At 42.1% G+C, this 14,269-nt stretch overlaps 1 protein-coding gene and 1 long non-coding RNA gene across 5 annotated transcripts in view; one reads left to right on the top strand and one right to left on the bottom strand.

Annotated features, from left to right (window-relative positions):
* fam131ab (family with sequence similarity 131 member Ab) overlaps positions 1 to 8,537 on the bottom strand; it is an 84,042-nt gene extending 75,505 nt beyond the window's left edge. The window contains exons 1-2 of one of the 4 annotated variants that reach the window (XM_063045693.1): positions 8,436 to 8,537; positions 4,156 to 4,295 (exon numbers count right to left, since the gene is read on the bottom strand). Coding sequence is in view for 2 of the 4 variants with exons in the window: in XM_063045689.1 (XP_062901759.1) it covers positions 4,156 to 4,295; positions 4,395 to 4,476 (222 nt within the window). In the remaining 2 variants the exon portion in view is untranslated. The other 3 variants (XM_063045690.1, XM_063045692.1, XM_063045689.1) reach the window with 3 other exon arrangements.
* Positions 8,538 to 9,212: 675 nt separating this feature from the next.
* On the top strand, positions 9,213 to 14,061 carry LOC134345277 (uncharacterized). The gene is made up of 3 exons (XR_010017647.1): positions 9,213 to 9,336; positions 11,382 to 11,468; positions 13,953 to 14,061. It is a non-coding gene; the product is annotated as an uncharacterized LOC134345277 (long non-coding RNA).
* Positions 14,062 to 14,269: the final 208 nt, after the last annotated feature.

Here is a 14,269-nt window from a genome sequence, read left to right as displayed (position 1 = left end):
TACAGTCAGACAACATGTGCAGACAGTAAATGTTTCGGTCTGATAACCTATCAGGCCTTGGAAAAGCTAGGAAATATGCATGTGTTAAGCCCCAGAGAAGGTGAGAGTTGAGTGTGGAAAGAGGAGTGCAGAGGGCAAACATGAAGTTTGTAAAAGGGTGTAGACTGGGAAATCGAATGGTGCACGTGGTGGTGGTACTGTATGAGAGGGGAACACTTGGTAATCATGGTCCATCGGACTGGAGAAAATGTAAACAGAAGATAGGTTGGTAAAGAAAGTATACATTCTGCTTAACGTTCAGGGCAATGAATATAAAACTCAGGAAGTCGCGTTGCAGCTGTACAAAAGCTTTAAGGTGGGAGAGGAGATAAAAGATGTGCAAAGCAAGTATATTTTTACAGAGAGGCTGCTAAATGTCTGGAACATATTGCCAGGGGAGGTGATGGAATCAGATGATTTAAGAGGCATTAAGATAAACACATAAATGGGCAAGGAACAGAGGGGAAAGGATCAAGTGCAGGCAAATGGATTAGTTCAGATTGGCATTATGACCAGTTCAGATATGGTGGGCCAAACGGCCAATTCCTGTTCTGTACTCTTCGATGTTCAAATTCTACATCTGTGGTAAATAATGCCAGGTGAACATGGTTGAGAAGGGTCCCAAAGAGTACAGAATGATCGAGAGGAGAAAAATGTATCTAGTGGTGATATCTGAGTAAAAAGAGTGTAGCAGAGTCCATTGAATAAAGTTGGTGGATGGAAGTGAGGTTATGGGGAAAATTATCCTTCCTCTGATTGAGATAAGATGGACTGAAAACTGTCATGAGGGAAATGGAAAAGAACCAAATGAGAATCCAGTCAATCAAGGTAAAGAGCAGGCCTTCTAAAGATGTCTCAACAGCATGGACAAAGAAATTGTCTTCATTATATACTTATGTATGTTAGGGAGAATAGAAAGTGTTCATAAACAAAGACAGTTAGGAGGAGTTTGCAAGATACTGCAGGAGTCTGTGGACTTGAATTTAGTCATTAAACTCTCCACAAGATAGAAATGATAAGTCAAGAAAAGGAAAGAAGGAGTTAGAGATAGATCATGTGAAAGTGGCAGGAAAATTTTACAAGCTCTATATGGCAACGGGAAACATTGTCAATACTGTCATGAGTGTACCAAGAAAAAGGGGTGAGGGAGGAACACTGAGTAGGACCAAGAAGAGCAACAATAGCACTGGAGGAATCAACAGGTCAGGGAATATCTACGGCGGGAAATAGAGATTCAACTTTTTGTGTTGTGATGCTTCTTCTGGCCTGTTAGACATAACTCCAGCAATCCAGATGAAGATAAAGCAATAACTTTAGGAATCAATGGCCTGATGTTCCGTGGTAGGACCATAGTACATCGAGGAAGACATGATGAGGTGTCAGAGTGCTGGATTCAGCAGGTACAACACCATTACGTCAATATAGGGGTTAGCCCTCAGTGAGTGACATGCCACAAGTTCATGGGGGTGGGGTTTTAGGTTTCAGTGAGTTAGATCAGTGGAGAAACTTCTTTTGATACAGTGATGATTGATCAGCTTCCAGCTTTCATACTGAACCAAAGGTTTTGTTATCCTTGTTGCCAATACCCACTCATCTCTCCCTTCCACATGGTCTATCTCTGACTTTCTGTTCCCCTTCTCAAATTCTCTTTCTCAAGCATAGCGTTTAGCACAACATTATTACAGCACAAGCAAGCCAGGTTCAAGGAGTTACCGTGGCTTCCCCATGACCATATGGTCTCCTGAAGCTGAGCTGGTCTCCCCCACATTCCCAAGGCATAGGGGTGAGTAAGATGACTGGTCACATGGTGTAACTGGGCAGCATGGGCTCATTCAGCCAGAAGGGCCATTTACTGTGCTAAATCTTTTCATTCTAATTTAAAAATACCTAAATCAATCTCAGTGAATAGTGATCCATATTCATTACAAGCCCAGAAACATCTATCTTGATTCCATCTCCTCTCACCCTTTTCCCATAAAGACTCAATCCATTCTTCCAGTTTCTCTGGCTCTCTCATCTCTGCTCTGATGGCACCTTCCACACAAGCTCTCAGGAGATGCCTTCTTTGACCTTAACCATCATAACTGACAGAACTCTCGACTGCAATTGTTCCAGTTCCTGCACCTCTGATCTCACTGCCCTTTCCTCCCACCCAGAGCAAGGGATGGGTTCCTCTTGTCCTCAGCCTCCACCCCACCAGCCTCTGCATTGAGCATTGATATACAGAGAGATCTTGGAGAGCGTCCAGAGCCCCCTGAAAGTGTCATTGCAAGTAGGTAGGGTGGTAAAGAAATGATACAACATACTGCCTTCATTAGTTGAGGCAATGAGTATAAAAGTCAACAAGTCCTGTTGTAACTGTGTAAAATTTTAGTTAGACTACATTTGGAGCACTGACCTGATCTTCACATTTTGGGAAGGCTGTGGAACCTTTGGACAGAGTGTAGAGAGGATCACCAGGATGTTACCCAGACTACAGACTATTAGGAAAGGTTGGACAAACTGGGACTGGTTTCTCTGGGGCATCGAACACTGAGGGGTGACCTGATACAAGTATATAAAGTTCTGAGAGGCGCAGAAAGGATAGAATAGGGTCTGTTTCCCTCAGTGTGGGTTTAAGATGAGAGGAGAGAGTTTAAAGAAGATTCATGAGGCATTTTTACGCAAAGAGTGGCAGGTGCCTGGAACTCACCGGCAGGGAAAGTAGTGAAAATAGATATTTTAGAGGCACTTGGACAGGCACACGGGTGGGCAGGAAAAAGAAGGAAGTACATCAAGTGCCGGCAAGTGGGATTAATGACCACAGAGATCATGAGCCATGGGTTCCTGTGCTGTGCTGTACTGGTCGATGTTCATTCAACTGAGCGCCCGCTGCAATTTCTGCTCGCTTCACTATGAAGCTATAACCAGACTTACTTTCCCTCCCCTCTTCATTGTGAACCTCTCTGGTTCACACTTACAACCGCAGAAGAAGCAGCAACCCCGTTTCACCACTCCCCTTCTTCCAGAAACCCAAACATTCCTTCCAGGTGATTGACTCCAATGTATTACACTGCCTTCAGTGCTCACTGTGTGGTGCACTTTACCATGGAGAAACCAAACGATGCGTTGGTGACTACTTTGCATAACACATTTGCTCCGTCTGTAGAAATGATCAAGTTTCTGGTTGCCAGAAATTTTAGTTCTCCCTCCTTCGCACCCTTTGACATCTCTATGTTTCCGTCTCTCACCGAGTTCTAAAAAGCCCAACGCAAGCTTGAAAGAAAGCTCACCTTCTGACTGAACATCTTACAGCCTTCAAGACTCCAATAACAATCTCAGATAGTCAGCTGTTTCTGTTTTGTATCAGAACTAGTCAGTCCTGATTTTAAATCTTTCATCAATCTGAACGATTAATATTCTCTCCACAGATCCTACTTCGCCTGCTGATAATTAGCCCTTTTCCTATACAACAGATACTGTTTTGTATGTTGCGTCCAATTTTTTTTCTGTTTCGCCTCTGTTTGCGTTTGTTTTGTTTTACTGATAGCTCTGCCGGACAGATCAGATTTGCTAAACCAGCTTCAGCAAGTTCTCTCAGCCTCACGGGTGTCCCTCTGTTTGTCTGGGTCTCCACCCTATCGCTGACCTTCCATCTCTTCGCCCCCTCCCCTTCTCCGTAGCTTAAAACATTTGATTTCTCATTTTTCCAGCTCCAATGAAAGTCAAACATCGACCGTTTTACTCTCACAAACGCTGCCTAGTTCTTTGTTCCCGCTTCTTGTTATCCGTCCGGTGTAAACTGCTCAGAGAATTCCATTAAAATGAAGTCTGTAACTCCATTCAAATAAAACATCTTCATCAAAATCACTTAAATGCACAAATCCCAACATTCATCTAACTAGGTTCCACATCAACATGAAAGTTTACTTAAATGAAAGATTTATACCTGTAATAGATGCAGGTGCATATATTTGAAAAACATCTCACCTAGTTTCCTACCGATACTTAAATATTTGCTGTCACTGTGCAAACATTGATAAAGAGCAGTTTAAAATTGATCCCCCTGTTCTGCAGTCATGCCTTGAGTTATACTTTGGTTCTATCAACACACATCCAAATGGAACGGAGCCGTACCTCGGCAGTTTCCGGGCTGTCGATTGATGTCTGGTGTGCCAGCCTTCGCACCAGAGAGGTCGTAGTATTTCCCAGCGGAAAGAGAGCTGCGGCCGACTTGACTTCCTTCCACTCCACGCGTAAGGTAGTATCGACTGCCACTGTGAAAGAGAAAGCAACACTCCATTCATCCAGCACATTGGATAAATACTAGCTTTAGCCACGACAAAATACACAACTAACTGCTTGGCAAAACTGACAGCTACGAGTCGACTTTAACGCGCTAGGATTAATTATGAGCGAGCCCCTTCCACATTCTAGCTTTCGGAATACAGATTTCATAGAACTTTATCAATCCTTTCGATGCAATACCTTGTAAACTAACCGGCCGTGCATGAATCAATGTTTATGTATCCCAGAGCGAACGCGGTTATCACAGCACCTCCTACAGCTCTGTGTGCGCACGTCCCTGCTGCAGCCCCGCTGATTCGCTCTCTCCAGAACACAATAGCATGCTGACATTCAGGGAAGATTAGCACAACACTGGGACACGGCAGTGCACGTTGCCAAGGAAACGCATCGATTTGCAATTTTGCTTGCAACTCCTACGCAGGCAATGCATAAAGGAAGCAAAGGGCGCAGCAAGCAATCTCAACGTGCAGGAGCTGGGTGCTTAAAGTAATACCTAATTGGAATCTTGACAAGGATGTCTCTACAATCTGCGCGTTATGTTCAGAATTACATCGTAATATTTGACAATCAGCCGCGGCTGGACGGTTATCCCAGACAGTCTGAAGCTATCAATGCGATTGCGTTGATATTATTTGTCCTAACTGGTCATTCAGAAGGAAGCCAGCGACGTGGCGGCAATATGCCTTCTGTTCTTGCCATGGGGGCCAATAATTACGGTCGAATAAATACAGATTTTATTATTAAATAAATTTTACTACTTGCAGCTTGAAATCAAATCTGTCTCTAACGTAGGATGTAGTCGCTAAATTATTTAGTCTGTGGCCGAATTACACAACGCGGATAAGCCTCCCATTCTTGTTAAAGCGTTAGAAAAGCTACCGCTGACAAAACCCGTGACAGTACATAAGTATGCGTTGTTCAATTAAATATACTGTATTGGATTGCAATCCAAAGATTATGCCAGCGATACTATTTAGATTGTTCAATATTCCATGATAAATAAGCCTGAATTTAACAAATAAATTAGTAAGATTGTTGCTTCCGTTTTTGAAATCATTTCCCCGTATTTACAGTACAGTATATATAACTATTCTTTCAAATGACATAATTAAAGCAGGTTTTCGTTGCGAGCTGGAATGAGTATAAAGAATGTTTGCTCACAAGAAACAATTAATGTTTGGAATAATCTATCGAACCAGGTCAGGAACAAATAGTGGATTCACTCCACATGCAATTAACTTCAATAAAAGCAGAATTTAAGTGAATAACCACTGGCGCCTTTTCAGGTCTGGTTTGTTTTAATGTATCTTAAACAGTTTCAGTTAGCAAATTGAACAGGGCAACAACACGCGTCCAATCCGAATCCTGGGGGATCTCCAAGAGATAACCCAGCACCAAGAGGTGACTCGAGCATAACTTGTCCACGGAATCAGATCTTACCCACCCTTTCCATCTCAAACTGGTTATTAATCTCAGTGTTCCTGTTCTAATTGTTTGTTTTATAACCATACTTGGTCGTGAAGGTTATGTGCTGTAACTGGGAGGCTAGCCTAGCCTGTAATGCAAACTCGTGCATTGAAGCAGTTCGCGAGTTAGCTCAACAAGTAGTTTAATCTCAGATTGTTTTTATACTTAAGGACGAAGGTCTACCTTGGTTTTGTTCAGTTAGGGATCATCAATCTGCCAGGCCTCACAGAGGGGACCCACTAACCTTTACTCAGGCAGATGAAAATCAGGAACTAACGCCAAGGTTTACAGGGAGACATGAAAACCAGCAGATGGTTAGACCCTTGCAGGACGCGAGTTTTCAATTCATTTCAAGGCAGGTCGTTTTTACTTCAGGGCATGAAGGGATACGGGGAGAAGGGAGGAAAACTGGGGCTGAGAGGAAAATTGGATCAGCCATGATGAAATAGCAGAGCAGACTGGACCAAATAGCCTAATTCAGCTCCTATATCCTATGGTCTTACTAACCAAAATGAGTGGCGGAAAAGGTAACAGTGTGAAAGAACTGAAGATGGGTATTTAATGGTATAATGAAAGAAACGAGCGCCAGATCCTTCGGTACATTCGAATCGCCGGAGAAACTGAAACTCAGTACGACTGCTGTTAAATCAGCCCCACGGGCCATCTGAAACCCCGAGTCTAGCGAACAGAAATCACAGGATCTAGGCGAGATATATGCTCATTAAATCATCTTGCTGATATAATCTCTCTCTAGACTTCCATCCACTCTCTGCAGTCTTGATGTTTAAAACTTCATTGAGCACAACAGGCAACTGATACGAAATATTCTTCCGGGATATAGTTGCAATGCTTACTAATCAGACAGCAGCTGAAAAAGCGATGGGAACGATGTTATGTCTCTGGTGAGACTCGGGAAGCTGCTTTCATGATAACGTATTCCCTATCCAAATAAATTATTGACGTTCCTTGGGGAGAAAATAAGCCGTTTATCACTGCTCCCAAACTCTTTATCATTAAACGGGAATTGTGCGTGAGGACAGTCTGAAACTCCCGGTGTTTGTTGATTATCCTACAACAGTAATGGTCAAAAGACACGTGCGCATCAAAAATATGTCAAACTGGTTTAAATGTCAAATTTAAAATGAAAAGGGATTGCTCTGATAAGGACTGCTCGTGGTCTACGCACTGGACATGTGCCTGTCTCAACAGTCCTTGAATGATGTGGTGAAATGTATTGATCGTGTTGTGGCATCGATGAAGCAAGATTGATTCGCGTTGAGGCCGCGGCTCATCTTCGCAGCGGTTGGGGCTCTCTCGATCTGATGAGCCCATCGCTTCCCACTAACGTGGAGGCGCCGCGGGCGGTGCCGGGAGGATACTCACCGTGGATCATTTGTCAGTCGCCGTACATTTCTGTACCGCGTAGATCAGGCAGATGTGCGGCGAATGAGAAATATCAATGGGAGAATCAGCGGCTCCAGCAGGGCCACGCCCAAAGGAAAGATGTCGCCAGCTGTGGCCGCCACCTATTCTATTCTTGCTATTTCTTCTACCAATGCTGCGAATCAGCGTGTGCAAAGTTAATTAAACACTCGTATAATAAACACGCATGTAATTCTGGCGCCTGTGCTGGTTACAGAGTCTATAGTACAAAGTCCAAAAATGACTCCTTGCTAGTGCCATCGGTTTTGAAGTAGTAAATGAAAATAAAATGTGGGCGTGTGAGGTGCACTGTATTTGTTCATCTCATCCTAAATTGTGGCCCGCTTCTCTGAAAGATAACTGGTCGTTTAACTCGGATTTCAAACCGCTCTCTTTCAGCACACTGAGACCTGTTTCCAATCATTTTCTCTCGCTTGCTGCCAAACTCTCCAATCTGAGTTCCAAAGCAAAACGGAGAGTGACACTGCATTTGCAGCGAGTGAAATTCTGCTGCTTGCTTCGTTCGAAAATCAGAGTCGATACGATACTAAATCGGCAGATTTCAAAACTGGAACGGGAGGACTAGGGCGACATCGAAATAGAAACAGATCGTTCGATTTCGAAAGGAATGTTACAAGATGACTTTTTAAATAAAGGCAATTAATGTCCATTCGCATAGAACATCTTCGGGGCTCATAAATAAACATGCTTCTGAGTGTAATTGGTACTGGAAAATTATGATCGCCTATTGAATGGTTGTGTGGCTCCATCTGAGTTATTTTGCCGTATACAATAAGATAATTACTCCCTCTGACTAAGTGACAAGAATCTGCGTGTACAAAGAGCCCCTTGGCAGAATTGGGCTGCGGTGGCCCATTGAAGGTGTGGGGTGATGCACGCTTTACGGTCCAAACATTGCTTCATTGCTCGCTCTCAACGCCAATCCCAACAGCCTACAACCATTTGCTTACGATTAGAGGCCGTGCAATTGAACTCTGCGCAGCCCAGAGCACAATAAGAAAGCAAAGCTTCTTACCAATAGTTGTTTTGGAGCCAATACAGCCCATAATCGGCGCGTTTAGATGAAAAATTAACCCTTGTTCCAGACTGGGAACATTTCCACAGTACCTCGTGGAAATTAACTCGCCCGATCTGAACGATTAAGCCTCCGTAGCAATGAAATCGCGGCGCTGAAGTCTTTCAAACGCGCCGATGAATACCTAGATGAGTTTGCCTCCAGCTTGGGTTGATGGGCTCGGCTCCCTTGGGCTCTCGTTCGTGGACATTCACCTTAGCACGTCACACGGGCGGGTTTGTGTGGGGTGCGGCGGACTGTAAGGGAGCCCTGGCTGCTGGTGTGATCTTTTATGGACGGTGGATGGGCGGGGGTGCCGCTGCTCACTCGTTCTTCTGCATCTCGTCGTTAGAGGACAAAGCGGCGGCTGATGGTCCCTGCCGGCGGTCTGCGGGAAGTACAAAACCCCACGCAGCATCCAGCGAGAGCGCGTAACCAACGGTGCCGTCCCGGCCAACATTTCATATTGAAATAATAAAAGGATATTTATTATCTATGTAATATGCTTTGTCTTGCACTGGATAAGTAAAATGGCTGATAAATCTCTCCAGTTCAAGGAATGCATGGAAAAACTCAAGCAAGCTTGCCCACAGTGTAAAATTGAGGAAACTACTTTCATCATTTGAGGGAGCGAAAATTCTGAACGTTTGGAGGTAGCCTAAAGCTCAGGAACTCTCGCCTACTCTCCCTGTCTCAGATTGCTACTGGAACAGACCTTTGTCCAGGATTGAACAACGAAGGCGATGTTGGAGTCTGAAAATCAATCAATTGGATCCCATTGCGAAGAGTGACTGAAACTGGATTTTCCATTACTTCCTGATATCCGCAAAAAGGTCTCAGGTGAAATGGAGCACTTCCGGAGGCAGCGTGGCCATCTGCACCCCAGTGGGGAGATCTCGGTGTTCATGAACACGCCACACCTCTCCCAGGTTTTCTCGGCTTTGTTTTAGTCTTTGCATCAACTCCCTGTGGAATTGCTCTTGAAAAGTGTCCAGGTGATGCACAGCGTGTCCAACAGTACAACAGCTTAGTTAAAACATATTTTGGTATGGTCTTCCTTTCGTAATATTGTAGATTCGCCTCGCTCACTTACTCGCTTCTTACTCGTTGGTTACCAGTCATGCCCCAAACTTAATACTCCACTAAAGGTCACATTCCACAAATAATCTGAGATTTTATCTATAGCATAAATGCAGGCTAGGGAGCAATTATTCCATCAGCGATATATTTTAACAGGACCCAAGTACAACAAAACCAGATCGAACAAACCATGATATTGTGTTAACTCCTTCTATGGTGCAACACACATCAAAGTTGCTGGTGAACGCAGCAGGCCAGGCAGCATCTCTAGGAAGAGGTACAGTCGACGTTTCAGGCCGAGACCCTTCGTCAGGACTAACTTCAGAACCAGCAACTTTGATGTGTGTTGCTTGAATTTCCAGCATCTGCAGAATACCCGTTGTTTTCCTTCTATGGTGACTTGTTTATCTATTGTTAATTGACAGGATAATGTGTGCACTAAAAGATAGACTATTTGATTTTGTGCAGTTTGGGTAATGAACATTTTCTGTTAACTTCTGCATGGTGTTAAAAAGATCTAGCAGTCTTCCACCAATTTAATAGAAAGATTAAGCAGTGGAGTAAGCACTCAATTTATTCTCTATCAGAATGGATGTGCATGGTTTGTGAAGCAATGCCTCCACATTGCTGTGTCTGTGCCCCAGACCAAGTCATTTGCAAGGATCAGGTAAGAGGAACAAATGCCTGAAGGCACACACTCAGCGATTCAGGAACAGCTTCTTCCCCTCTGCCATCCGATTCCTAAATGGACATTGAATCTTTGGACACTACCTTACTTTTTTAATATATAATATTTATGTTTTTGCACTTTTTAAAAATCTATTCAATATACGTAATTGATTTACTTGTTTATTTATTATTTTATTTATTTACTTTTTTCTCTGCTAGATTATGTATTGCATTGAACTGCTGCTGCTAAGTTAACAAATTTCATGTCACATGCCGGTGATAATAAACCTGATTCTGATTCTGATTCTGAGGATCATTTTTCGTATATTTTGAACAGGTGCCCAAGCCATTTAAGGAACACCTGCTACACTTGTCTCAGATGTGGAAACTAGCCACATCACCTGGTTGGGCTGACAGAAATATTCAATAGGAAAAGATCCCAGTTTTACTGAGCAAAGGTTGAGGGTTTAATGTAAATTCTCCTCTTTCAGAAGCATTATTGCAAAGGTGTACAGTGTGGTAGAACATTGATATTTCCCTTCCTTTCCATGTCTGTTACCTGAGCCCTGAAAATCCAGATAAATTCTAACAGCAAAAAATAGTGGGATATGAACCTGGTGTAAATAAATATTGCTCCCAATTCCACACAAATTCTGTTGTTCCTGAGTAGATGCAATAAATATTTGGTTCCAATGTTTTGCATTTTTATTTCAGATAGCCATGAAGTCCATTTTTAGAAGTTAGTTATGCCAAATCCTTGACTTTCTCCCAAGGAAACGTGCAGTAGCTTTGAAGTAAAGAATTAATAAACCATTTAGATATTGATTTATCAGGCTAATCACACTGTGACTTCGAATTGGTTGGTTCTTCTGTCCTGAGATACCTACTTCAGCTATTGATACAGTACCCAGCAGGAAAGTTGTTCTTTACCCAATCCATTCATTACATGGATTCCATCAGAAATGCAAGTGTATCCCAACACTGAGGATCTGCCACACATCTGATTGCTCGTTGATGTACACAACGGAGGCAATTGGACTATGCCTGTATTTCTTCGTGAATAAATCAAAGATAACCTCAAAGATGGAGTGCCTTCTGGATTTGAGTCAACAATTCCAAATATCTAGATAAAAATCAAGCTTATTCAGATTGCTACATTTTAGCACAGTACAAAAAAAACTCTAGTCCCAGCTGTTTAATTTATGTTATGAGACTGCCTACATTTTATTAACCAAATAAATAGGAACAATAAGACTAAAATTTCCAATTGTAAATTAAAGCATTCACAGTTGAGAATTCGTTGTTTTGTTAAATTGCTGTTTGTTTATAATAATTTCCACAGATGTTCAATTAATTATCACTTAAGCAGAGCTGTCAAGAGTCTACAACCAACCCGTTCAATGTTGTAAGCACTAAACAGATAAACCAGGTAAGTGGCACTCAACTTCCTTTGTCAACAACTTTCGGTTTTTTAAAATCTGTGCAACGTTTGATTCTAAGGCAACTTTACTTGCACAGATTTAGTAAATATCAAGTTGTAGATATGTTAAGGCAAGGATTAACATTCTATTGGGCCAATATAAGCAATTTTAAAAATAATTTCCTGTTTGTTTTTTTTTTGCATCTGCAGATATTACAACACTGCAGAGAGTAGTGTGCTGGTAATTGTACAATGATGCAGTTACTACCAGGCTGATCCTATCTTATCATTGGCTTGTATGTTTTAATTTATGGTGCTGGGCAATTTTTTAAAACCCATTGAAGCATATTTTGGTTGGCAAACTAAAAAGGCAGCACTTTCACTTATTGATATAGATCTGTGCCCAAGCAATCCCAAAGCAAAATAAGTGTTTTATTGCATTAATGGCTGTGTATTTGCCATTAGCTGCATCACATTAGCCCATCAATAAATGAGCTAGGGGATTTACACGTTGAAAGCAGAGGAAAAAATATCTTTAAAGCAAATATCCTTCATTGGTTTGACAAATCTTATCGAATTTTTTGAAGAGGTTACTAGGAAAGTTGATGAGGGTAAAGCAGTGGATGTTGTCTATATGGACTTCAGTAAGGTCTTTGACAAGGTCCCACATGGAAGGTTGGTTAGGAAGGTTCAATCGTTAGGTATTAATATTGAAGTAGTAAAATGGATTCAGCAGTGGCTGGATGGGAGACGCCAGAGAGTGGTGGTGGATAACTGTTTGTCAGATTGGAGGCTGGTGACTAGTGGTGTGCCTCGGGGATCTGTACTGGGTCCAATGTTATTTGTCATATACATTAATGATCTGGATGATGGGGTGGTAAATTGGATGAGTAAGTATGCAAATGATACTAAGATAGGTGGAGTTGTGGATAATGAAGTAGGTTTTCAAAGCTTGCAGAGAAATTTAGACCAGTTAGAAGAGTGGGCTGAAAGATGGCAGATAGAGTTTAATGCTGATAAATGTGAGGTGCTACATTTTGGTAGGACTAATCAAAATAGGACATACATGGTAAATGGTAGGGCATTGAAGAATGCAGTAGAACAGAGGGATCTAGGAATAATGGTGCATAGTTCCCTGAAGGTGGAATCTCATGTGGATAGGGTGGTGAAGAAAGCTTTTGGTATGCTGGCCTTTATAAATCAGAGCTTTGAGTATAGGAGTTGGGATGTAATGTTGAAATTGTACAAGGCATTGATGAGGCCAAATTTGGAGGATTGTGTACAGTTTTAGTCACTGAATTATAGGAAAGATGTCAACAAAATAGAGAGAGTACAGAGAAGATTTACTAGAATGTTACCTGGGTTTCATCACGTAAGTTACAGAGAAAGGTTGAACAAGTTGGGTCTTTATTCTTTGGAACGTAGAAGGTTGAGGGGGGACTTGATAGAGGTATTTAAAATTATGAGGGGGATAGAGTTAACGTGGATAGGCTTTTTCCATTGAGAGTGGGGGAGATTCAAACAAGAGGACATGAGTTGAGAGTTAAAGGGCAAAAGTTTAGGGGTAACATGAGGGGGAACTTCTTTATTCAGAGAGTGGTAGCTGTGTGGAACGAGCTTCCAGCAGAAGTGGTTGAGGCAGGTTCGATGTTGTAGTTTAAGGTTAAATTGGACAGCTATATGGACAGGAAAAGAATGGAGGGTTATGGGCCTTGTGCAGGTCGGTGGGACTAGGTGAGAGTAAGAGTTTGGCACAGACAAGAAGGGCCGAGATGGCCTGTTTCCGTGCTGTAATTGTTATATGGTTATATGGTCTTGCTGAGCTATGAGGATGCATTCCTTAGTTCGTGAACTGTTGCCCTGAAATACATAGCATAGCTGTGATTTTAAGAAGAAGGTTCTTAAGAGAACTTGGAGAGGTATTCACAAGAGACTGCAGATACTGGAATTTGGGCCAACACACAAGATGCTGGAGATCAGTCCTAATGCTGGAACTCAACCCAAAATGTCAATAATTCCTTTACTGGCAGATGCTGAATGACCCACTGAGTTTCTTGTGTGTTAATTGGGAGAGGTAAATGGGAACAGAAAGCCAGCTACCATGAACTGATATGGCAGGAAGAAAAGTGTTCAGATAATCTGTGCTTGCGGTATCCAGTAAGTGAATAAAAATAAAATATAAATGATATTCTATCATAAATTCAAACTCAACAGTTTAATATTAATTTCTATATAGTGGGCATTGGTATGCAGCAAAATATAGAGAAAATATTTGTGGTCATGAAGACATGAACAATGGAAACAATATGAAAGTTCCACTTGAGTATCAAAGAAGCAACAAGGTTATCAATAAATTTGTGTAATCAGATGTAATCACTCTATATCATCGCTTCACAGCCAGAGCACAGAAGACGACATGATTCATTCCTGAATCAGTCTAGTGAATCTATAACTGGCATCTACTAACCTGAATTTACTTTCCATTTTTCCTAGAGGGAGCACAGCAACAATTCACTGACTTCCTAGGAAGGCAGGTTTGCCATAAGGAAAGATTAAGCAGGGTGGACCAATACATTCTAGGGTTCAGAAGAATGAAAAGTGATCTCATTGAAATATATCAGATTTTTATGTGCTTGACACTGTGTAGAGTTAATATTTTCCCCTGGCTGAAGCTTCCAGAACCTGGGGTCTTAGTTTCAAAATAAGGGGCTGGTCATTCAGGACAGAAACGTGGAGAATTCTATTTCACCTAGAGTACGGTCAATTTTTGGCACTCTCAATTCAAGAAGGCTATCGAGTTTCAGTCGCTA

The sequence above is a fragment of the Mobula hypostoma genome, chromosome 4 (genome assembly GCF_963921235.1).
Source record: "Mobula hypostoma chromosome 4, sMobHyp1.1, whole genome shotgun sequence".
Taxonomy (NCBI): Eukaryota; Metazoa; Chordata; class Chondrichthyes; order Myliobatiformes; family Myliobatidae; genus Mobula; species Mobula hypostoma.
Note: the sequence above shows the minus strand (reverse complement) of the source record. Positions and strands in the feature narration are given on the sequence as shown.